General features: G+C 40.7%; 1 protein-coding gene across 1 annotated transcript in view; it reads right to left on the bottom strand.

Moving 5' to 3' along the window:
* The window catches only part of igdcc3 (immunoglobulin superfamily, DCC subclass, member 3), a 52,343-nt gene that overhangs the window by 23,128 nt on the left and 2,124 nt on the right, over nt 1-27,091 (bottom strand). The window contains exons 2-3 of the mRNA XM_037246834.1: nt 25,727-26,032; nt 278-422 (exon numbers count right to left, since the gene is read on the bottom strand). Coding sequence (XP_037102729.1) covers nt 278-422; nt 25,727-26,032 — 451 coding nt within the window. The remainder of the gene's footprint in view (nt 1-277; nt 423-25,726; nt 26,033-27,091) is intronic.

A 27,091-nucleotide genomic window follows, 5' to 3' on the forward strand; every position in this document is an offset into this window, starting at 1 on the left:
TTGTCTCCAGTATCTGTTATGAATGGCTCCTGGACATTTCCCAGGTGAGGTCTTCCAGGCGAGTCCAACCCAGAGTGAAGAGGGAGCCTCAGACCTTATACACACTGTAGGGACTACGACCATGACTCACAGTTGGCCTGGGAATGCCTCTTAGAGACAATGGGAGGCCCGAGTGATTGATAATATGTGACATCATCATGTTTTTATTACTTTGGTACACTTGAAAGTAACAAAGGGACATCATAACTAATGTGTCACGACATATTGCAATTCAGACCTCTTGTCCTTGGTGTCAACAGGGCGCCCATCTTTTTCCCAGCTGATAAGAGGCTCTGGCAGGCCATGGATTTGGCACTGGAATCTGGCCACACCAGACTCCTCAGCATGCACTGGCTCTGGTTGGACATGGAAATCGGCCATGGCTATGGGAAAGGAAGAAGAGATGTTTACAGGATATTTAGTTACTCGTTTGTTAACACACGGGGGGAAAAAACAAAGGTAAGGCACAGAGCTATGTACATATAAGGTCAAAGTTTCTTCTGTGTTGTTTTGGTCTTTAATTGACATGCTTCAAAATCGGTTCACTCGGACGTACAAAAAAGCCCTCAATTTGAAAATGAATACTGTAGCTACTCTGCGGTTATATTCCGTTTTTAAGGTCCAGGTTTTGAGGGCTAAGCTTTAATTTGGACATGTGTGCCATTTTTTGCAAAACCCTAATGAGCGGATTTGAATTTGACGCTGTTGTGACGTCGAATCAAGGTAAGCGCCTGGGTGGAGGGAAAAGAGCATTAAGTTGAGAAATCAGGTTTTTGGTGGTGGTGTTAGTTTGGTATTATGTGACTCATTCTGCATGCATTCATGAGAAAGCTGATGGACCACCTCCTTGTCATCTTTTCAACGTCTGGTCAATGGTCTGTGTCTTTGTACCCTCAAGACATCTACTCAATCAATTTGATACAAAATACATTTGCAAATGATAATGGCTATGAATCAATTTGTGCGTTTGGTGTTTCCATAAAAAAATGCTGATAGATTTTCACTTCTCCAATAAGGTTGGTGTTTTGTGTGCACATTGTTTAACTTTTGACTGTTGGTTACAATTCTTAGAGTCTGAATTCCGTTTCATTTAATACGCAACAGAGATTAACATTTAAGGGAATTAATCATGAACAAGAAGCTCATATTTAACCTAAATGTGCACTGTGTGCAGAGTGTTTATGCATTTGACAGAAAATACTCGGAACAAAGACATTCTTTTCCAGGAACGTTCAGAAGAACAAGGGAGAATTATGCTTTATAAGATATACAGTATATTTCCTTCAGTAGCTGAAAACACATTGCAACCAACAATTCTAGGGGGAGCCTGGGAGCCAAACAAAAGCCCAATTATTCTTTACCACTGCCTCAAAGCAATGTGGCCTTTATGAAGTGCATGCAACCACAAGGTGTAGCCCCTCACTAAAAGCTAAAGGCTTGGCATGAGAGAATACGCTTTTAAAACGTCGGTGAAATATACACACACACACACATTCAACACAATAATGAAACATCGACTGTCCGGTTGCTGAAGGTGATCTCTGTTTACATTCGTGAAAGACATATGGATTTCCTGATATATGTTACGATATTGTATGAAGGTCAGGCAGATTTAAAAAAAATATGCAAACATTGACTAGGATGACATATGCATCAATATCGATGTAGACTTCACTTCGGCTGCATGTCACATATCAACAACAAAGGATTCAAACGCAAACTTAATTAGGGAGAGGTCCTAGTCATCCACAATGTTCTCTCCTTCTCCAACCCACGTGGATTCATTTAATGTCAAACTTAATTAACTTGGACGAGAGTGTACTTAGCCGAACGCAGTTAATATTCGACAAAAGAAGATGCCCTATTATTTCTAGACCTACTGGTATTACAACCTTCACTTGCATTCATTTATTATTCAGAGGAGGGTCAATTGGAAAGCAGTATGCAGCAATAGAAGGCTTTTTTTAGAATGACAACTTGTTCCGATGTGCGTCCTTACACTCTGTCAAGAGTATTTATGCATTGTGTCTTATATTGCTCACACACCTTTATTGTGTCTTTCTTCTTCTAATTGCAATGGATGTTGTCAATACATTTCATTATGTGTTTTTGGTCTTTTTGCTTTTTTATTTTTCAATGTTAGTGGTTTCACTCATTCACTCATGGCACATCCTCAATGGTTTAGTTTGGCGTGTTTGTGAATTTGGTAGACAAGCTATGCTTCACTGGGCGTTTCTGATCCGCCCTTGTTGTGTATTTTCTAAGAGGCGTGGGTCCGTGCCGGCGCCCGTCCAGACCGGCCGCCGGGCAAAGCTGGGTGGTGATAGGAAATGACTCCTCGTGACACAGGCATCTTGGAATGAAAAAAGATGGTATTCCTGCTCATTCTGGTGTCTCATTACCTCGCATCCGTGCACCTCTGTCTTTTCACTCGAGTCTCTTGTCTGCTCCCGTGACCCTCTGCTTTAGGGTCCGGTTTGAATATGGACATAAAAAAATAACTAATCGCTAATGCCTCTATGGGCTCTGTCCTTCTTGAGGTAAATGGTCACAATAGGGGGCAATTACCTTCATCGGGAACCGATAACACCTTCAAGCAACCATAAACTGGGTTGGGGACATTTGTCTTCTCTCCTTGCAAAGCACCAAGATCGGTTTACTTATGAGAATTGCGTTTCGACCGCCCTGATTTTGATGCAAATGAGGGACACCGCAGAAATTGGCTGTAAAAAGTCTACGTTCATTCCACCACAACATACAAAGGTGCGAAACTCTACCAAGTCGAGCAAAATACAGAAACAATTAAAACTCCTCCCATGTGCACAGTTTGACTGCTTTGCGCTAGACTTGCACCCAGAACAAAAGTAGGGCCATTGTTATTACTGCAATTTCACTTTATTAATGTTGTGAAATCAATGAATATACATGTTTTTTATTTCCGATGTGTGAATGTGAGCAAAAGCCAATACAGTGTGTAATATACTGAATTGTTTTAGAGCGCAAGTGCACTGCAGCATTGAATTAAAGCCCCAAAGGCATTACTGCTGCTAATGATATTGCAGAGGTTAGGTGTGGGCCTTGCGAAAATCTTTCCGAACACAATTCACACAAATGAGAAACTCAGGGTGACAAATAGTTTCTCAACTTAAAGACACAAAAACAAGCACTCGTACAGACCCTACAGTCTTTGCTCACGTGAAAGAAAAGACTAAATAATAAGACAACAAATGCTTGCATTTAACGATTTGGCGTGTTGATCTTGCTGACATTACTGGACCTCATCCCATCATGCATAAAACATGAGCCCAGCCCCTGCCACTATTGACACACGAGTCACAAACCTAATAGAATAATCACAATAAGGTTACATGTAAACGGAGCCAGAGTGAAGCATCTGCAACTTCAAGCACATATATTGTTCTCTGTATTGCATCTTTCTGAGTGGTGTTTAGAATATTTGGGTGTTTGTGCACTCCATGCAAATCTCAAGGTAACAAATGAAAGAGCTCCAAAGTATGGAATAAAATGCTGATCACAACATCTTAAAAACAATAGAATTAAATTGGTATCAATGATAATGACGATAAGGAAATAGTATAAAGAACTAGAAAATGCAATTCCTGGAGAAATTGCGTGTTAAGGCAAAGAAGCGGAATAAATATTTGGGGAATGCTATGTTTAAAGTTGGAACGGGTTGAAATAGTTGAAAAATGTAGAAATTACAAGGGGAAAACAAAATTTTGGAAAATTTGGTGTGAATTTCAAAATTGAAAATTTTGAATTTTTGGTAAGTGGGAAGTTGTGGAATAGGTAGGCAAAAGATGAACAGTTTAAAGTTAGAATGGGTTGAATCGGTTGAAAAATGTAGAAATTAGAAGTGGAAAACGAAATTTTGTAAAATTTTACGGAAATTCTAAACGTGAAAACGTGAAGTTGTTGAATTTAGCAATTTTGGGAATGTCGAAAATCTTCCCCAATGTCAATTGAATGTGCTAAATGATGTGAATTTCAAATTGGAACGCCTTAAATGTGAAATGTTGAATGTGCCATTAAGAATGAATGGGGAAACATTTGCCGGAAATTGTGAATTTTGCGAAAACGGAAAATGTTTGGCATGAAAAAAATGCAAGCACCCCTCGTGTGAATATTTGGACTACGTCAAAAGTGGAATGAGTGAATCGAATGAATTATGTGGAAGTAGTAGAAGAATAAAAAAGTGAGGAGAATAAAATAGAAGAAGCGAGAATAAAGTGAATGGTGTAGAATAATTGCCTTCACACTAATGAATATATAATTCCAAGTGTAGGAATACTTAGTCTGTAAGTGATTATTGGATTTGAGAGCCAAGGTGATTACACAGACATTACTGTAATAGTGTACCACTTGCACTATTCTTATGAAAGTGTCAAATTTATTTTGTACACAAACACCAATAATGGCAAAATCAGATTCTGCTGAATTCAAAATTCGAGCTAAATCCTGAGCCGCTGGCACATGAGTTGTCAGCATACTACACAAGTAGGCAGCCTACTTAAGCATCAAATTATCTTTTTTGTGTGAGGGCACAGTTCAGTCAGTGGTGAAGGATTAACTGAACATGTATGGTGGTCTTTTGGGGCTTTTTGGTCTTATTTCTGACATTTACTCCCACGTGTTTAAGAGAAGGGACGTGAGAATAAAAGCAATAAACAGCAAGACTCATTCAAAGCAGTAAGCTTCACCACACATCCTCACTTGTAATCCTAAAATATTTGTAATCATTGTATGACAAGTACAATTTTGAATTTATAAATATATATTTAAAAAGCTGTGATCACATGTGAATGCTGCACACTTTGTGTTGACATTGAATACAATGCAGCACTGATCCCTACCTGAAGCACCAAGATAAATCCTCACCCAATTATTGAATGTTATAATGTCCTCACCCAAGCTAACGTTGCCATTCAACCCACCCCCACGAGTCCGTTCAAGCTTGTGATATCATTAAGTGCATGTTGTTTCAGTAGCAGGGTTGATTGCTCTACACCCCTGCCCCCTACCTTGGTAAGACAGTAAACTAGAGATGAAACCATAAATAACGCAAATATTTCACTGTGTCCCTCTGATGCAGGAAGCTCACACTTGAACTGCTTTTAAATAGGTGTCCCTGAAATAGCAGCATCTGTGGCAGAGGTGGCATTTTAATGCAGATGTGATATTTTATTGTCCCTGTGCCTCTCTAGCTTCTCTGCGCCCTACCTTTTCAGCATTTCAGGCTGGCTGATCAATCTGCTGCTTCCTAATGCGTGATGCTTATCACCTATGACTGAATGAGTTGCACGTGTGGCTTTCTTTGTGTGATACACATTCATTTCCACATTTAATGATATACCATATCAATATCCTCTAGAGACAGTCCCTGTATTGCAAAAAGAATATCAGGTGCCACATTAAGTTAGGTTACCGTATTTTCCGCACTATAAGGCGCACCGGATTATAAGGCGCACCTTCAATGAATGGCCCATTTTAAAACTTTGTCCATATATAAGGCGCACCGGATTATAAGGCGCACCTTCAATGAATGGCCCATTTTAAAACTTTGTCCATATATAAGGTATATACATTTGGCCCGCGGGCCGGACTTTGGACACGCCTGCTGTAGTGGCTCAATATTGGTCCATATATAAGGCGCACCTGATTATAAGGCGCACTGTCGGCTTTTGAGAAAATTTGAGGTTTTTAGGTGCGCCTTATAGTGTGGACAATACGGTAGTTAGTTTTTAGTGATAAACACGCACGCACACACACACACATGCACGCACGCACACACACACACATTTATGTACATTGCCTATTTCATTACAAAACTGTGATATTAATCACAGCATAGCCTGCCAGCACTCTATAGAAGCTCACTTGTTTGTGTGTCATTGTTTTATGGACTATATGTATGTCAAATGTCACAGCAATGCACCCAAAAGCGGAATGCAACATAAATATATAACGTCTATGATTCAGCTATGAGTCATGAGTGAGCAGACAAGGCTGCGAGAAGTATGCAATTCTAGCGAGAATCAGTCAATGCAATCATGCAAACCATGTTTGACACAGTTAACAGCATGAGGAAGCTAATACAGAGTGAATGTCACGTACACGTTCTGTCATTTTGAGTTAACAATCTGACTTTTCACAACTTTCTTCCTATGCTGCACATGTCACAGGCTGTCTATGTATTTGGATTCCTCCACTCATTGCCAAACAGGACACATTTCCGACTCAATTTTCCTGTCAAATGACAAAATGCCTACTCGTACTGTAATTGGCTTTTCTGGATGTGTCACTCACTGGTTTGCATTTGGCTTCCCAGTGGTGTGACTATTTTTATTCTGGTGTGTCGATCAATACGGTGGAGCTTGTGCACAAAGTTAAATATAGTAAGATGGATGGATGCGATTAAGGCTCTCTGCAGGACGTGAAAGGGGTGGGAGGAGAGTTATCAGTCAAAACATTTTTTAACCTTTTTTCCTTTATTTCACTGAACAAGTCAATGAAAGGGTGACCCTTGGTTTTCTGAACATGAAACTTGCTCTGCCCTTTTTTGTGCTCATTTATTTCCAGCAGCGATAACACAATATCAGTGAAGACTGAGGAGTTCTTTTGAAGAGCGTCACTGTCAGTTGGAATTTTTTTATGTCCGAATTTGGACAACTTGATATTTATTCTATGAGTCTATGCCAGGGGTGTCAAACTCATTTTTTTCGCGGGACGCATTATAGTCATAGCTTCTTTCGGAGGGCCATTATGACTGTCAACCCAAATAAATGTATGAGCACCTCATATTATATACAGTAAAAGCTACAAAACAAACTGACAACTCATTTTCAAATCAGACGAGTAAAAACTGGTCAAATATTAAAGAAAAAAGATATTATTAAAAGTGAAGACAATTTGCAATTCTAGTAATGACACGCGAATTTGATGCACAATTTGTCTTCGCGGGCCACATAAAATGATGTGGCGGGCCGTATCTGGCCCCCGGGCCTTGAGTTTGACACCTGTGGTCTATGCTATTGGTCAGTCTCTTATTTTTCCAATTTAATGACCGATCTGAAGTGGCGAAAATGGTGAGATCTCCTTGAAAATAGTAGTATAAAAATAGCAATATTGTGCAATGTTTAATATGAAATCTATATACTAAACGTGTGATTAATAGTTTTAATGAACAGTAAAAATCATGCGACAAATGAATGATAGGTACGGATACATACGTAGATTCCCAAAATCCCCTGTGTCCATCTGACGGAAGCATCTGAAAGACTAAATTGGCATCCTCTGATATGATGTCACTATCCATCATAGCGGATGGTCGCTTTCTGAAGTTACCTTGACAAATGCACGTGCAAAGTACAACCTGCTGTTACATGATAATGACAAACAAGTCTGCAGCACACCTTTTTGTTCTGTGTGTTTATGCAAAAGGTATACAGAGCTTATCGTTCCTGCGTTTTCTGGAATGCATTTTAGCGAAAATGACATTTGATGTCTTATTCTGGAAATGCCTTGCTGTGGAGGCACCACATTAATTATAGCACACCCGTTAGAGAAGCCCAAACTATCTGCTGCTGACAGCAGATGAGCAAGGTCACACTCCTTCATATTCCGAACCTACAGGCAGCAATATCATTTGCTGGAGACGATTGCTTTTTCTTTTTGATGATCTACTGTCATGCTGTGTGTGGCACAGCTGTAAGCGATGCAATAATCTGGGAGTGTTCATCAACTGATATACCTTCACCTTTAAAATGCCCGTTTGAACACGGTAAAATGGCCTCTGCAAATTAAATAGGGGTTTACATGAGGAAAATCACATGGATGCTGGCCATGGTGATGCGCCAGATTCAAAAATTACACGGCACAAGTGTTTTACATTTTCTTTTCGTAGCGGAAGAATAGAAAAGACGCGAGGAGTGTTGTGTCGTTCACTAACGATTTGTTCAAATGATCAAATCCTACCTGAATGTTCACTTTCTGAACTAATTTATTTTTCCTCGTTTGAGCTGAGCTTAGTTGCAAGCGTGTGGAACTAAAGTGATTGGGGACAGCTTTCCTCGAATGAAACTAATTTGTGTCTCTTATTAAAAAATGTGGACGAGCCAAATAAACAGAATATGGCGGTTAACTGGTTAACACGTTTACCTCACAGTTCTGAGGTGAAGGGTTAGGTTCCGGCTGCGGCCTTTCTTGGTGGAGTTTGCATGTTCTCCCCATGCCTGAGTGTGTTTCCTCCCATTCCAAAGACACGAATGGTAGGCTGATTGCCCATGTGATTGTGAATTTGAAAGGTTGTTTATCTATGTGTTCCCTGCGATTGGCTGGCTACCAGTTCGGGGTGTACCCCGCCGACCGACACAAAAACTGCTGAGAGAGGCTCCGGCATGCGACTTTTCTGAGGAGTGGTTCGGAAGAAGAATGAAAGAATGTTCCATCCATTGAGAACTGTTGTCGGTTGGCAAAAGAAGAGATGACGTCATCCCTTTTTGCATTAAGTGTTTGCAATAGTCATGAGGAGAGAGTGAAACATTCGGACGCTACGTAGCGTAGCAACAGAACTATCTCAATGTAAAGGACGCCAGCTCATATGCTACGTAAGTGTGTGTTGATAAAACATCACTCCTCAGAACCTGCAAAGCCACCCACCTAGTTTGCATGGGGCATTTTTTTGCAGATTCTCCACTAATTTCTGACTCTTGTGAGAAGTTCAGTTCCGAATTGTCATCTGTTGTCAGCCTTTTAGTTTTGTTGAGCTCAGCACGGTCTACACTGCAGATAACTAACATGCTCTACATGTATTGATTGGTTTTCATCGTATAACTGTCCAGTTTACAGTCATTGTGGATGACACATGGTCTTTGCGTTTCTGCCACAAGCCTCTTGCAGAGGTACTTTGACCTTTTGAAATGCCAACATGTTTTCTTACTCACAAGTTCAACATCAACACAATTTGGACATCTGCTGTTTTGGAGTCTTTTTTTTTTTTAGAGTGGGGGAGGGGTGATGATCAGTCAAAGCAAAACAAAAAGGTTTTGCCTGCCAAGAAGATTATTGTGGAAGAAAAACTCAAACAGCATAATGACACACTGTGTATTATATCCGTATACAGATGCAGCAAGCCATCATTAATTAGTAGCAAAGTAATTGAAGGAAGGAAATGAAAGCTATTATGTTTACACAATGATGGGAAAGGTACTGTTTGGTCGCCCTGCTCACCAGCCTGCCATGTCTCCATCCCAGGGACAAAGAGCGGGTCGCTGCTATGCCTCCATCACCCCCCTTCCTCCTGCGCCATCTCAAGCCCCCTTCAGTACACACCGCACCCCATTGTCCGTCCGGCCGCTGCTCCTCCCACTGCAGCACCCCGAGCCCCTGAACACTGCCCTGCCCTGGTAGCCCCAAATCTCTCCACTAAGCCTCCTTCACTTACTGCAGCTTGCAGGCCTAATTATAGAGCGAAGCATTAAAGCACAGCAGATGCTGAAAATTAAGGGATTATTTAAATGATTCCCAGTCACAATTTGGATGAGATCAGAGATGAGTAAAATGCATTGTGTGTGTGTGTGAGTGTGTGCGTGCGTGTGTGTGTGTGTGGACAAACCTCTGCCATAAAAAAAAGCTTTTAGTTTGAGAGCTCACAATTTTAGTCATTGTTGGCATCAACTTTGCAGATAAAAAGAAAACAAGTGTTCTCACAGCGAACAAAGAGCGGATTTGATTTGATGGGTTCGAACAATAAAAAGAGAATGTTTTGTATCATTAAAGGCCTAGCCAGGTTTAAAATAGCATAATCATTGCACAACTTGAAAGATTCTCCCCTGATCATCAGAGAGATGGCACAAATGGGCTCAAATGGACACAAAGAGACACATCTATCTCGCCTCCAGGGATGTTGGGTACAACACTAGCGAGCCACAAATCCTGTCAAATGTCTTGTGTAGTGTTGAACAAAGACACCCTCTGCTTCAACATGCAAGCTGGCTTAAGCCTTTTTCTTTCTGTGCTCAGCATCATTGAGCATCTTATGGGGATTGTGTGACATGTCCTCCTCTGGACACACTCACATTAAGTCCGTTTTTATGAAGAATCCCCAACCATCATGCTGAATAACAGCCATGCAGAAAAAACTACATGGAGGCAAACATTAGAGTCGCTCTGTGGTTTATATCGTTGGATCTGGAGAACACATATTCTTAGATGTAGTTTTCCATTTCTGCTACCTGCTTCTTCCTCTTGGGACTCAGGGTTCCTCCCATTCTCGATGTGAGAGTGCGTGAAACAAGAGGATTCGGAGATAAAGACATCTCAGTGCCTCTTACTGAAGCCTGGAATCCGCTACTTGAAAGAATTAGATCTTCTCTTAGCTCACCCCCTACTTAGTTTGTCCCGCTGCCAAATGAACGTCTTAGGATGCTGCACGTGAGATAGCTGCCACAGACTTCCATGTCCTATTTAAAGCTACATTAACCTATCGTAGGCTCTGGAGGTATTACATTCCAGCAAAATTATGAGAAGAGGTAGTCCAGTCGCAAACTGTGATCTTTCATGGACCAGATTTTATTATGTTATTGTCAAATACAAATTGGGTGTTTTGCTTTCTAGAATCTATGCTGTATTTTTTAAAGTATAATGAGCCTCAAAAAAGAAATGACTGCATTTGTTTGCATGATTGTTGCTGGAAAAGCTGGGATATCCTCACAGCGCCATTAACTACAATGCCCATAGGCCACATAACTAAATAATATTGCCAATACCTCAGCATTGCAACGACCTGCTTTATAATTCAAATGCGATGGCGCTCCTATCATCCTACCTGCATAAATGAACTCTTAGTCACATAAATCACATGCGGCCTTTTATTCCAATCGTTCACTGCACATTCGCCACACAAAAGAAAAGCCCTAAATGTGTTGTTGTGACTGGAGAAACTTGAAATATTTGAACATGTTCAGCAGCTCTCGGGGTGAAATACAGTTTATATTGAAATGGAAATGCCATAACATTCTTCTTTGCATTGTCAAGCAACAAATAAGTGCGGTCCACAGACGGCCGCGGTTGTGAATAACAACCTGGACCCACATTAGGCAACACAAATCTTCTCGGTGTAACGCTCATTACTTCCCCCTCATTAGAGGACAACTGTTGGGTTGTAAGGCAGTTCTGAGGGGGGCAGGATGGTTTCCCTCTTGAAGGTTCTTGCCTTTTGTATTCCTGTTTCGATGTCATTTTGGATATTATATGAAATTCGAATTTGACGAATCCACTTGTTACACGTGTGCGTTTCATTTTTCTATAGTGGCCATTATTTAAAGTTGTTTGGGATGTCACAGGGGCTTGATTGAGGCTGAAAGTATGACCCCACATCTGGCACTCTCATGGGATATGTAAACGAGGTGGGGCGGGCCGGACCCGTGCGCTCCACTGCGTCTCACAGAACGGTGAAAACAGGCCTTCACAAATGCCTGAAACCTAAATCTCACCCTTTCTGCATCCCGGCCCCCTTCATCTGCCCCCAGTAATTGTCAAAGGAGGGAAGTCTGCTGTTCCTCAGCTGTGTGGTTCCCTTTGGGAACTGAACTCGGGGTCCTTAATGGCTCACAAATTTATCCCATCACATGAAAAAAAGCAGTTCTGCAAAAATGCACATAGAGGTCAGCATAAACTCTAATTGTTGCTGAACATACAGTTTAATATTTGCAACTTAATCAACCTTAAGTGTGCAGGATGAGCTGTCTCAGAAGAGGTGACCAACCTCAGTTATGTGGATTATACAAAGCTTGCGTGCCAACTGGGGACATGGTGGGAGAAGAAGATGCTGCCTCAAACATCAACACAGTCACAAATGGAGGTGGAAAGGCTCCAAAAACGCTCACCCCCAAATACAACACAGCCACTGGTATGCAAATCATATCATATATATGATCCACAATCCAGGTAGCATTTTAATGTCATCATTTGAGCAGGGTCTTTTTTTATCCACTGCACATTACATAATTATTGGGGAACATAAATTTTCACTGACTGACCTTAAATTGGAAAAAGATATATTTTTAATCTCTTCATGTATTTATATTATTTCAAATGACATTTTTGTATTGCCTGAACCATCTTAAATGAGAAATGTTATTTAAGATCCAAAATAGAAACATATATTTCTGGGTGACTACAATTAAAAAATGATATTAATATGAGGAAAAATCAGCTTAGAACAACTAAACATTATATATGTTTAATATGTGCGTTGTTGGATTTTTATTGTTTACTTCCCTGTTGTCACGCATCGATATTGACACGAGTTACAGAGGGTGCAATTATTTGGGTATCAGTGCATGTGGCATGGTCAGTGAATACAAATATGCTCATATTGGCCATGTATTGTTTTTAACACACATTTAAATGGAATATAAAAAGCATTAAATTATATCTGATTTTTACAATGTAAATCCAGCCTAATATTTTGTCCCACTCATGTAAGTCAATGAAAAAAGAGGCACGGCTCTCGGGATAGTTTTGTGCGGTTGTACATCACTGTGAACAATAACAAAATAATACTGTTATTATTTATACAGTATTTTATGAACAACCACAACTGTAATGACGGGCTTTACAGAAAATATAGAAGGAAATAATGAAAATAAAAATTACATCATTTAACCCAGAATGCGTGGACACACTTCTTCACGTCAGACAGCAATGGTGGACAGACATGCATACATTTAATGACATGCACAAAAATGAGTTTCTCTCCTGCTTGCATGCATGTGCACACGTTCAATCACTCATAGCCAACCCTGCCCCATCAGCTCAACTGACAGCAGTAATGAGTTTCTTCTCTGAGTAAGCCAACTGGCAACCACTCAAGAGAATTTTTCGGGCTGAATAGCACCCATTAATCACAATCCCAGGCAACGCTATGACATCACGCGTGGGGCAAACAGAGATGCGTTGATTGGTAGCGATGAGGGCGGGCAAGGGATTACCCCATAGTAAAAAGAATGATCTGGGAGTGCATTGAGAAAGAACGTAAATACTTTTAATACTGAGAGTTGTGTATTTAAAGTAATATTACTGTGTTTCCGCTAGTTTTTCTTTTTAAATTCTTGTGCATCTTTTTATGGTACGTCAGAGCATTGCCATTGCAATAAAACATGACTTAAAAGAAAAGGGGTAAACGTGTTGCGCCGATGTCATCATTAATAATATAAGCTACTCTTGTATACTAACCTCTATCCTATTCTATCATACTCGCGGGTCTTATTTCCCACGCACCTGTGAATAAAAGGATGTCTGCCTGTTATGTAATAACATGCATTAATTAGCACATGCATGCAATTCATGCTTATAGATAAAGTCAGATGGAGATGAAGTACACGAAACATAAATGCTCTATTGAGCAAAGATGACGAACTCTACGTTTTGGCTACTATTTTTTCAACCCTTGGATGATAAAACATATACGTTTGTCCAACAGCAAATTATTGTAAGTATTTTGTGCAGATAAATGTGTCATCACAATACAAATTAAGAACACAGGAATGGAATGACCGAGATAATCAAATATACCATCCAGACTACTGGATTGATAAAGTATGATGATCACTGTGACAGAAAAATGAGTTTGGAAGATTTGTACCAGTTGGGAATTGGTATCGCCTTGTTTTGAGACATCACTATATTCCCTACAGTATATAGAAGTCTGCATTTAATGTATTTTCTCATCCCAGCTTTCCGTTTATCAATCCCGCCTTTCCAGCAGACTGCATTCACCGGGGATATCACTGCCCCTCAGTGATCCCACGGCCCATGCACCCCGCTTCTCACAAAATTGCCTAATCCCGATGAATCATGTTAATATGCAGTCAGTAACCCCCTTCGACACTTGATGTGCACATGTGAGTCTCTGCCACGCCTACCACCCATACTCTAGGTCACACCAGTTCACAAAGGAAAATAAGCAGCAGCAAGGGAAGAGGAGCAAAGGAGAAGAGAAGCAAACGTAGTCACTGTCATAACCACTTTGTGTTACATGACAGCAGGTGATAAATGAAAGTCCTTTGTCTTTCCCTACCTACAGTGTGTGCGCAAACAAAGACTGCATTTGTTATGAAGGGGGTATCTATTCAATCAGATAACGGTATACAAAGAGATGCTGTGAATCTACATAAATTGAAAAACATTTTTGGGGGGCGTGCTGCTTGGCTACTTCAATCTCACAGCTTCAGAATAAAAAATCTCTAAATCTATAACAGTGTATCATTCAAATCCATGCTAATGTTTCACAATTATCCATTTTAATGGGATACTAAATGTTGTGTTATTAGGTCATTTATAGTGGCTGGGCTAAGGTGGGCTGGCAAGCAGTGTGGAAAATTAATGGTTGTCCCTGTCAGAAGGAAGATGAAACTCCAGTTGCTGCTGGTGCAATGCAAATATTCCCCAGAGATAGACTAATAAGGGATTATTGCATTTTCTTTTTGATTATGTCGGTGCATTTGGGCTGATATTTAAAAAAAAAAATTCTTCTGTAATTCATGCACAATCCGTTATTCATCCAAATGAAAATCACTCCTGTTTTTAAGAGGATGTAGGGTCAAATGCTCTCAAAATATTTGCCTTAATACAGATGTTCAGTTTTTACATTGATTGCTTTGAGTTTGTTATTGTGCATATTGTAGACAGTGGCATTTAAATGGACCGCACCGAACTGAAAGTGCTTTCTGATCATTTTTTGTGTCCATAAAAATGAGCATTGTAGGCAAAAGTTTTGATACAGCAGTTGCAATTTGATAATACAAGTGTACCTAATGTTGTGGCCAGTGGATGTGTGACAGCCCTCGTTGAATGTGAGGATCTGTCCGCTCACAAATAACACCTTTATTTTGCAAACGAGACGATGCTGCATAAGCATCATGTTTGTTCTTTTCACACCGAGGCAATGAAATGCTGCAGCAATATATGGCTTACTAATGCGTGACAAGAGCTGCTCATAAAAATGATGGATGGCACAATTCCTATATTTGATGATCAAATAAACATTTTTCATCCACTCGAGTAGCTGCACTAAGTTTGCCTTAATCCTCCAATGTGCTACTACATCACTTGCATGGGGACTTTTAGCAGCGCTCTCATTGATACAATTAACATTTCATCATTGTTTATGAACTGCCACTGACCATAAGCAATTGCTATTTTTACATATGAAGGCTCGGTATACAAGCGTGCATTTAAATGAAGATAAGCACCAGTAGCAGCGCAAAGACAATTTACAAGCATTGGGTCATGGGAGCGGTTTTTCAACATGCTCTAATAGCCGAAGCGTGTTTCCTCAAGCAAGCCCACCGCGGTTGCTTTGCATCCGGCTGCCTGTCGAAAGCTGCCCTTGAAACAAAGCTGTAGGGGTCAGGAGGTCACCGCAAAGCGCTGGAATGGAATGTTCCTTTCTGGTTCAAGGTCCAGCCTCCAGAGCCAGAGGGGCCCAGAGATCATTTGAGACCATTCGCACATGCGCCATCTATTTTACTCCCCACCACGCTTCACTTTCATCTAGCCTGCCCTCCTTTATTGTCGGCGGCTCATTTGGCACTCGCCCGCGAGCTTTCAAGTCTCATCATCAAATGACTGGTGCTGATTCACCATTGCATCATGATTAGTGTATGAACTGCAATTAACCGTCCTGTCAAAACAAGGTCTTGGCATGCACTATGTTGTAAACAAAGTGATTAGATGTGGAACAATCTGTCGAATGATTGCTTTTCGCACAGATCAAGGGTTTCAAACAGGTTATTTTCATCGTGATGGAAAGACAATAGGGCAATTTAGTTTGCAATCTTAGATGCAGGGACTGACAGTAATTCTAAAGTAAACTTTGTGTCATGGTTTGTGTTTTTCTTTTTTTTAAACATAACATTGGTTCAGTTTCCTTTGTTGTGTTGTCTTCCATGTCTGCTGCTCATGTCTTTGTTTCCACCTGTTTTTTGTATCCAGGAATGCCTTGTTGTCCTGTCCTTCTGCTTGTATTTATTTCCCTGTTTTCCATGCCCTCTTCCTCTGACCATTGTTGTGTGTCACATGTCCAATGCCGCATGTCCTGTCAGCAGTGCCTGTGGTGAGCCTGTTTGTGACTCGGTTGTTTTCTGCTTATTTTTTCTTTAAATATTTATCTTTTTGACATTGCGTTGAACTCCTGCCTTCCTGTGCTGCTTACCTGCCACCTTATGACTGCACACACCACCACCTCCACGAACCCTCATAACGCAAAACTTCTTATTTTTATGTCAATCTGCTAAACAGTATATGGACACAAACTTACTGCAGAGAACATAACAAAAAACACACTGGAAAAAACGGCTTCCATTATGCCTGTTTTTATTGTTATGACAGAGTTGCTACCAACACCATCCCAAAATCACAATCACTTGTTCATTGGGGATGCTAGGAAACTGCTAGTTAATTCTGCCATCATTCGGCAGAATTTAGCCAGCTGATCTGCTGTTTCCCATTGCCTAATTTACCTGGCAACAGTTGACTAAGGGGAGTACCACTACTTATTTTTTCCCCACTTAAAGCACTGGGCTGGCCGGGTATACAAACTAAAGGCTCAGGGTGCTAATTGAACGACTGCTCGACGACCTTATTTGCTTCTTCTAAGCTTGTTTGAGTCAGGGTTGAAGTTACATTATTGTGGCAGGTTTGGGCCACTTTTATTCACTGCCAATGCCAAGGTCACTGTCACTGCCCAAGGGCCATCAGGCCTCCACTGGGGAATGAGGACGCTGAGCGATGGAGGAGGGGAGACCTAATAGATAAAGAAGGGGGTAGTGAAATTGCACCTTAGTGCAAGCACAAAGGTCAACATTTCCCAGCTACACTCCCCCTCTCCATCAACCAGCCCTCAACACCTTTGACCCTTTCGTTTCAAAGTCAATGCAGAAACAGAAGGAGAAGGAGAGCGGGCAAGGGTGCAATGGGAAACACACCCACCCAGAGTCAGTCACAACAAAAGGGGGCCTCAGCCGCAGAGAGCTGATTTGGTCTATAGAACAAACACTCGGGCCAGCTTCACACAGCAGAGCCACTGCAGATTGCACATCCCCACAGCCTCTGCTTGTTCCCAGCCACTCAGCTGCCCCCTAGTTCACCAGCAACAAAAGGTGCTGCTCCGCTCCCAGAGGTAACGACACACACAAACACACATTCGAGAGAGTGGCAGCTGAGGCACGGAGAGGAGTGGCTGCCTAAATGGTCCCCCATTTTACAAAACACACAGCTGGACTCACGACCCCAAATATTTCAACATAAAAACAAGTTTCATATCGGGAACCAATCAGTAATCTCTGGCTATAAGTAAACACAGACCAATCACAAACACTATTCTTTATTCAATGATAGACCATGTGGTATATTTTGGCATTGATGCCTCATCTGTTACTTAACACCACCATGTCTGCCTCCAATGTCAGCATCCTCACAATCTCTGGCAATTATTTTTAAAGTATGATTAAATGATCTGATTCCACCTACGAACATGCTAAACTGTGGATTTTATGGACAATAACAATTTTTTCTCTAACTCTAACCTATTATGTGTTTTTGCAAATGAAATGCAACACAAATATAAAATCAGATGTGGCATTTATTTTATGTATTAAAATATTAAATACATGATTTTGCATTGTTGTTAGGAGTACATGTGACGGTGATTTCATTTCTCATAATCGTTGTTTCTGAGGATGGTCCCGGTTTGCCATATATTTTAATATTTAAGCAGATTAGATGTGGAGCTCAATACTTATTAATTAATGAACGTCTTGAAATACACCTCCCATCAGTCTTAATGCTTTTATGCCTTTTACCCAAAGCAACCTAAAATCCTACCAAAGAAAAATATGTTTTGTTGTTATTGTGGTGGATGATGTCGACTAAGTAAAGGCTTTTAATGAATACTGTTGTACAGACAAACTACCAATCCATCGGGTGAAGACACAATATTGGAATGGACAAACAGTCTTCAACCCAGTTGTTTACCAAAGACTGCTTTTGTAAACTGATACTCCAGCATTTGGTCAGCCTTGTGCAGCCAGTGACTTGGCCTTTGCTCTCCTTTCCTTCACCTTTGCACTCTATTAATGAAGAGCGCCTCCCATGAGCCTTAAGAGCAGACTAAAGGAATTTTAGGCCCCCTTTTCATTTGTTTGTCTGAGAATAGCAAGGGTGGTCCAGAGGCGCGAGGAGACCAACACGCATTTTATTAACAAAGTCCCTCTTTGCAGTCTAGACAATGGTGCAATGCCAACATTGAACTTGAATTTCAAAATAGACGTTTCTGAATGAGGACGTTGTCTGGATGATTTATTTGACCTTATTGACTCGATACTTTGTCAACTTTTATTCAATTAAATCCCAATTTCATACAACAAATGCACTAAAGTCAACATTTAAAAGATGAAGTCTGTCCTAGAGGAATGAATTGGGGATTTTACTTCTACCAGTTTTCTTTGGCCCAATATAAACATCTATTGATGCTATCTAACATGCCTCATTCATGTTCCAATAATATGTTTTGAGATTGGAATTTATTTTTTTATTTTTTTTGTACTTTGTGTTTTATACACTTTATTGTTCAGTTATATTTGTTAAGTCCATCCATCCATCCATCCATCCATCCATCCATCCATCCATCCATCCATCCATCCATCCATCCATCCATCCATCCATCCATCCATCCATCCATCCATCCATCATCCATCCATCCTCTTCCGCTTATCCGGGGTCGGGTTGCGGGGGCAGCAGCTTTAGTAGGGACTTAATTTCTCCATTTTGGTCACACATTTTTTAAATATATCTAATGTATTTGATTGTATCAGTGTTTCTCCTAAGTGTCTCCTCTCTTGTGTTCCTAATTTAGTGGCTTGATTTGCCAAGTGACTGTGTGTGTGCGTGTGCGTGTGTGTGTGTGAACCAGTGGATATTTTTAGAGTCCCAGGGTTTTGATTCTATTCCACACAGTAGCTCACTGCTGAAGTTATCGCCGCACTAGCTGAAACTTGTTATGGCTTTTCACATGCACGTGCCCCTTGCATGGCGAGAGAACCTCTCAGCAGAGATCAAGCTCAAACCACCCTGACAACTTTGTCCCAAATAAGATTGCATTTACTGTTATTTCTTCATATCAGGAATAATTCTCATGCTTTAGCAAAGCTAACAAGTTTCTTTTTCATCACACGATCTCTGCAGTATTCTCAATACCAATACAATTGAAAAGAGTAATTATGCATCACATTTTAAGGGGTTGCATTTTAAGGGGCTGTTCCCTAAAAAGCCTTAAATCTAAAACGTACTGGAGGCTCTCAATACGCCACGATATTTCTAGGAGATGAATTCAGTATGTATATAACAATATACTGTATTAGTTTTAAGAGCCACTGGGCATTGAGATAAATTCTGCTCTGCAGATAAGAGGAAGAAATCAAGTATTATCTCTTTAGGCATAGGAGACAGACAGACAACCGGGAATGTTACGCCTCTATTGCCCGTTCACTCCTCTGGGTTAACTGATGAACACACACAGGTCACACATGCACACACATACGTACATACACGCTCACAGAAAAAAATGAATATGTCCGAGCGCTGTTGCGGTCTTTGTAAATGGGACATGCAATTTGGAGAAGCAGAGCACTTATTTTGCTGACAATGTTGAGCACACCTCAGTGGCAGAACGATAGCGCATTAACATTCTGTGTTTGCTTTTTGCTGCCATTAGTAAGTTCTGTGAAAAAAAGTAGGTTCGACTTTGACTATGTTTTGTTGAAAAGAGGCTAACAAGAGTTTATCAATTCAAGATATATTTGCTCTCACTCTTGCTTGTATAAAAGCTTAGGGTATTTTTTGTTGACAATTGCACTATTCGTTAAGTTTTTGGTGTAAAGTCGATTTCAACCACAAAACAAAAAGAAAACCAACCAAAACAACTAGCAAAAAAAAGTTTTTATCAGTTAAAACCATTAATTGGCTCAAAATGAACATTATTATTATTATTATTAATTACATAAATAAATTGGGATTGCATAAAAAGCCATACCAAATATTCAATTTTGAGTAAAATATAGACTTCTCTAGAGTCCCCCCCATTCATAAAAAGTTTTATCACCAAAGATCATTGATAAAATCCCCGTTCCCAGCCCTTTTCAAATCACACATCTCCCAGCCATTTAGTAATTACCTGGAAACGTGTGTAATTACACAGACAAGGTCAAGGCTCCTGGGTACAGATATAAATCCCATGTTTCTTAACGTCTTTTGACCCACTGACATACAGATGGTGAGGTTCTGCCCACAAAGTAGGGGGAATAGTTCTTTAACATCAACTCATCCGTCAACCAAAACAAATGATTAAAAAATGTCAAATGTCAAGTTCCTTACGCAGAATGTGATTGTGAGAAATGTTCTGAATGGCCAAAATGAAAAATGGCTGACGGTAGAGAATTAAAATCCCCATTTTAATTAGTCACTATAAATGTTCAAATTCAATGAACATGAAATATTTTCATTCATTTCATTTCCAAACTAGAGGCTGACCAGTGGACGACGCTGATATTTCAACCCGAGTTCAAACCGTTCAAACGTTTTGCGAGGATTAGCAAATTAAACACAGCCACCTTATGTTTAAAAGTCAAAACAAGCTTATGTGGTATTTGGTTGGCGAATCTATATGACAGAGCTGCGAGCTAGGAGAAAGGATGCATTGGCAGAAAAGGGGGGTGTGGTGCGGTGAGGGCGGGGCGGGGCTTGGCTCAAAGAACAAAGGGAGCTGCAAGGAGAGGTAGGGATGGCGCTTCAGCGTTCACCCCAGCAGGAAGCCATGAAAGGGGTTGGAACAGGAAGGTCGAAGGGTAATGGCCAGCTACCAATTGACACTCGAAACGCACGCACACATACACATGCATGCATGAGTACTCCATAAATCACTCTCACGTTTTGCAGCATGGTGGAAGCTGCTCCTTCCACCGTGTAGGATGATGAAACATTTTATCTTCCACTAAAGCTGCTCACATTGCTCCTATCAACTCTGGTCTGGCTTCACTTGAAGTGAGAAGCTTTATTTTCACCAAGCAGGGGCAGGAGTACAAACAGAGACGATTTTACGAGCAACCTCTCGCTTCTCCTATTTCCTTCTTGATTGATGTCGCTTTTTCATCTAGCTCTCACTCAGACGTCTACTGTTATAGCTGTAGTAAAACACTCATTTTGGAATTTAAGGGAAAAGCTATCATCATGAACAAAGTTGTAACACCAGTGACTGTGGGCTCTTGAGCAGTATCATATGTAACACTTGGATAAATTCTTTTTTTTTTTTATGACATTTCCCATTCCAGCTTTTCAGGTTTTTTTTAACTGAGCACAGACGTTGCCTCCATATAATACATGTGAAAGAGGAAATTCCCTGAAAAAGTGTTGACTCTTTCCCAATTAATTTCAAGCAGATATACAAAAGAAAGTCATTTCAACTGATCCTAAAAGCTATTTCGTAACAGGGGGGCTTTTGTGGTGTGTTGCCTGGTGACGCTGGTGTGCAGTGGGGGAGGGGGCAAAGGCCCCGGCTAAGTCGACTGTACCAAGCTTGTCATTCATTGAAATGATGAAACGCTTCCATAGTCGAAGCCAAAGTCAAAGAATCCAGAACTCGAGGCTAAAGTTAATGAGAAAGTAAGAAATAACATTTAGGGGCAAAAAAATGTTTCCTGGGCTCTATGGCGATTTAGAGGAACAACAGGGAGTCCGTCCTACACAAGCCCCTGACTGTGGGCTCACACAAATGGCTGTCAAGCTAATAAAAAGTAAAATTTATGGAGGGAGGTAGTGTGGAGAGTAAGATGGACGTTTTATCCACCGGGAGGGCTATAAAGAGGCTTCGCACAAGCCATTGCATCGCAGTGGTACAAGTCAGAGCTCTGTGTAGGAGGCAGTGGAACACGGCAAATTACCTCAGAATCACAAAGAGAACATCAGCATTAACAAACACTTGGAAGAGACGAAGAAACAAACACTAGTTAGCAATCTTGGTCAGAGAATCACTTATTCCAACTCAAAGATCAAATGCCATTTTAAAGACCCAGATAAAACTAGTAAGCCACAGAACTTATTAAAATGCTCCTTCAAATAAAAACTCATGTGGTAAATGACTACAATTCCTGACCAAAACGAGAGAAAGCCCGATTATCTGATGTTTCAAGATTGCGAAGTCAGAATATCTCATGGTACTTCTGGTTTGGGAGATGATATTGATTTTTAATCTTTAGTGTGTGGTGTTGGTGAAGAAATACTTCAGTCTGTCATTTACACACCTTCGTGCCATATACGAGCTTTGCATGGGACAAGCCTAAAATTTGTGTGCATCCTGAATATTCTCTCATCCATTTAAGCACTTTTCCTCTTACCGTATTTTCCGCACTATAAGGTGCACCTAAAAACCTCCAATTTTCTCAAAAGCCTTATAATCCGGTGCGCCTTATATATGGACCAAGTTTTAAAATGGGCCATTCATTGAAGGTGCTCCTTATAATCCGGTGCGCCTTATAGTGCGGAAAATACGGTACAAGCTTTTGAGGCTGTGGTAAATCAAACCACCTGAGATGGTGAAACGTCATTGCACTTGGGCTTTGGATGCAGATGCAATACATGCCACACATGTACTAACACTACCGGGTAATGGATTTTAAGAAAGCTATCACACGTGTTGAACTGCCAATGCCAAAAGTGTTTTGATTTGCTTTCGTATCTTTTTTGTTTTTTCACAACAGTTAGCATACTGTGCTGGACACTTACACTGACCTGAAGGCTGTTTATCAGAGAACAAATGGAAGAAAGAAGGGTGTAACAATGCCGCAACGGGAGACGACCGACCGCACATATATCGACCACGTTTGAACATCCCGGAGCTCACGGACGTCGAGTGTTTGCAACGATTTTGTATGGACAGTGAAACTATCATACAGACTGTGCCGGCTTTTGGAGGATTAGCTCTCCAGCCACACCAATCACCCTAATACCTTGTGCCTTATTAATGTCTCGGTGATGCTTATTAAAGTAACAAGCTAATTGATTTCAATCTAGAACATGGGAGGTACACCCCTTTCTTATTGATTGGCCTCCAAACATGCATTCATGCAAATGTTCTGGTTAAATTAGTTTTATTAGGTGCAGCTCACACAGAATACAAAGTAATGCTCACCACAGAAGTCTGCACGTCCTGACTATACGTCCTCCTATAAGACCTTTTGAAATGTAAAGTGTGCTTTTTTTTTTAAAGGATTTTCAAGGATTTCAAAGACATTCGCAATTTCTGAGAAAAATAATAAATTGACTACGTTGTCAATGAATCTCTTTGTATGGCCGCGCTCTTGTCAACTTGTGAAGCGGTGGTTATGTCAGAGGTCTGGATGGGAGAATATGCGTCAATGAAAAGTGCTCAAGACAAGGCGCTTATAAAAGAACGCACTTGGCCGTGGCCCAGACCCCTATTAGAACACATATCACACATTTATTGCTGTAATCGTGATATTACATTTTCAGACAGTTCCATTTCTCAAATTTGAAAAATTTTCAATTCTTTAAATAACTTTAGGTGATAGCAGAGTTTGCAATTCTCTATTGTATCACCAATGTACTTTCTGTGACTTCCATACATGTAAAATAAAGCAATAAAATGAAACTAATGAGAGGAGCCCCTACACATTGGAACACATTTACAAAAAGGGACAGTACACTGCGAGTGATGTGTTCTTTTTTGCGCATGCGGGTCACTGCATTTGGTTCACATATCAGTCTCACATTTGTTATGTGAATCCCATAAAATCGGATTTAACCACACAATTATTTCCAATCTTTTTTTTTGGTTAGGCTGTGTCCATATCTATTTGCAGAGATGAGCAATGCAAACATAGGTCATTTTCAGAGAATGAGAGTGAACACAGCAAGGTGCTGAAGGTACTTGTCAACAAATGTATGAACAGTGATATTACTGCAAGTGCAATTGGGATAATATGTTTGGAATATTCTTCTCGTTGGTGATATCTTACCACTTTGGGGAGAGACTCCATTAAGTACCATACATCATTACAGCAGTCCTGTTAAAACCTTCCATACAGACCTTTTTAAATACCAGTCGTCATCTGAAAGGAATATTTTTTCACACAAGGGTTTTCAAGGATTTTCAAATCATCCATTAGCCTTCTAACACAATTAGCAAACACAATGGACCATTAAAGAACTGGAGAGATGGTTGCTGGAAATGGGTCTTTATACACCTATGTAGATATTGTATTAAAAACAGAAGTTCGCAGGTACAATTTACCACATTAACATTGTATAGAGTGTATTCCTAATTAGTTTCATGTTATCCTTGTTGAAAAGATAGCGATTTTATTTTAAAAATAAGGGCATTTCTACGTGAGCCCAAACTTTTGAACGGTATTTTAAAAGATGGACCGGCAGCAGACGTCGAGACGGAAGCATATCCTACAAAACCTCATGCAAGTGTGAGGTAATATTAAATGTAATTTACTAGAATTTTCACAAGCTGCCTGGCTGGCAATGTTTTCAAAGTAATTCAAATAGACCCAACTAAAGGTTGTATGTTTGCAGAAATGTGCTTGAAAGTGACATTTGGAATGAAACGTCAGTCCTGGAGGCCTATGCCCGAGTGCTGCTGCCTTTCATGCAGATGACATGGATTTAATTTTCAGCCAGAGCCCCAATATACAGCCAAGGCCAGTCTCAATCCTGGATTTAAAAATGAATGGGTTACCTCTGGAAGGGCATCCGGCGCAATACTGTGCCAAACAAATCACGTGAGTGACTCGTGGTGTCCCCTGATGGGACAAGCTGATATTGACAACAAACAAGCCTTAGAGGCTTTGAAAGGTTCGATGTGTTCTCCACTGTGCAGGAGGGTCTTGACCAGTGAGATATCCGCGTCTCATTGAATATAAAAGCCCGTTTGGTTACAACAGCACAGCAGTGTGCTGTCCACACAGAGCTTGCGAATCAGTAGGCTGCTCTCAGCCTTTGTCCATCTCTCTAGTCTAGGACATATAAAACAAGTGTTTTCAGAGTGTCTCAGCTCAGCAATACATAGAAGAATACAGCGCCACTAAATCTGCTGTAAATTCTCAGCATGAATGCACCGGAATGTGTAATATATTGAAACCTGGACCTTATAGGTGCCAAAGTGACAAAGGATGTTGTATGAGCATTTGAAATAAAGAAAGAGATGTAAAGATTTTTTTGTGGTCCTAACTACCAGTGAGTGGGCTGCAGGGCTACCCAAAGCTCATTGCACTTACAAAGCATCATGGAGACACTCAGCATGAGGGCTTGTTAATACTGAACTCAAAGACCTGAAGTAGCACCATCAGATAGCTCATTAAACCCGTATTAAAATCTGCAAATCTCTCTGTAGTCGACCTCAAAGCCGTAAATTTAGCAACACAAAACGGATTTCAATTTTACTGTATTCACTTTTTAGGAACATAAAGCTCTCAAGGAAACTTAACTTAATGGTTGTTTGAATGTTTAAACATACATTATGACATATCATCATTATCATACAGTGCTAATTTGAATATTTCTGACAATAAAACGAAACAAGACTTACTGGCTGCTTGGATGCGTGCCTTACGGCTCACCACCAACCCAAAAGAATTCTGGGCCATGCACTCATAGTCCCCTTCATCCGACGTGTTGTCAGATTTGGTCTTGAGGAAGTGGCCGATGAGAAGCGAGCCATTGGTGAAGGTTGTGTGATACTGGTCCTGAGATAAAAGTATGCTGTTGTGCCTCCATTGCGTTGTGATAGGGGGGATACCATCCACTTGACAATGGAGCATGAGGGGCTGCTCTTGCACTGCGATGATGTCACTTGGCTCCAGGGTGAAGGAGAGCTCCGCACCATATGACACACCTGGGAGAAAAGATTGGGCATAATATTGTGACATATCTATTTTGATATTTTGATCATTCATCCAGAGAATCATCCTGGCTTACAAAACAATTAGTGCAACAGTTGTGTCCCCAAGTAATCATCTCCATATAAATCCTCGCATGAAGACACACAAAGTATGCCCGTGTGGCATATCACATCTGATGGCTCACCATACCTCATGAATGAAACGTTACCTCCAGGCAGGAGGGAATGCATGTGTACTTATCAAACCATACACATTCACAAAGCCTTCAATGGGTGGTAAGAAAGATGACTGGTGGCAACCACCTATTCGGCGACAAGCTTACATTTTCCTTTCCATGTAAACAAAGTGCATGCCTGAAATGTGTTTGCACTTTGAGATTTCCTTCCTAATAACATGGCTGCTATGATGTTCCATAGTTGTGGAACCTGTGGGGTGCGGGGTGAGACAACAAGAAGTAGAGGATGTAAACAGCCTAACCTGACTTGGTCCTGTAAAAGTGGAGGCTCTCTTGGTATCATGTTTCACTTGGTGATGGACTAAGCACTACCAGTCTCTGCCCCAAGGCCCAGGAATCCGGTGGTAGGGGAGGGGGCTAGTGAAGGGCCGCAGAGAGGGCGGAGTTGAGGGCACAAGGGTCAAAAAAGAAAACCTTCATCCATGAAATTTCAGCCGAGAAATACTTTCAAAGAAGAAATTGGCTGAATACAGTGATCACATGAAGACTTAAACGCAATGAATAATTTCTCCCTCTCCATGTGGCCCCCATTTTTTATCTCTCAATGAGCACTGTAAGTAAAAGGGCAATGGGACCTGAGAGACATCGGTGCTGCCACTTGTGAAAAACAAGGGGGAGGTAGTAGAATTGTTTAACCCTTAGCTGGCAGGTGTTGAGGTTGCCTCCAAATGAGCATGCCACGCCCCCAAAGACCAAAAGATTTGTTCTAAAAAGATCATTCAGGATATTGTCATTTCCTGGGGATGTCATAATAGTGATGATTTACGCACTTTATAGAAATTGTGTTGCATAGTGGTGTACATCTGTTTCCTACATT

Source organism: Syngnathus acus, chromosome 3, assembly GCF_901709675.1.
Source record: "Syngnathus acus chromosome 3, fSynAcu1.2, whole genome shotgun sequence".
Lineage (NCBI taxonomy): Eukaryota > Metazoa > Chordata > Actinopteri > Syngnathiformes > Syngnathidae > Syngnathus > Syngnathus acus.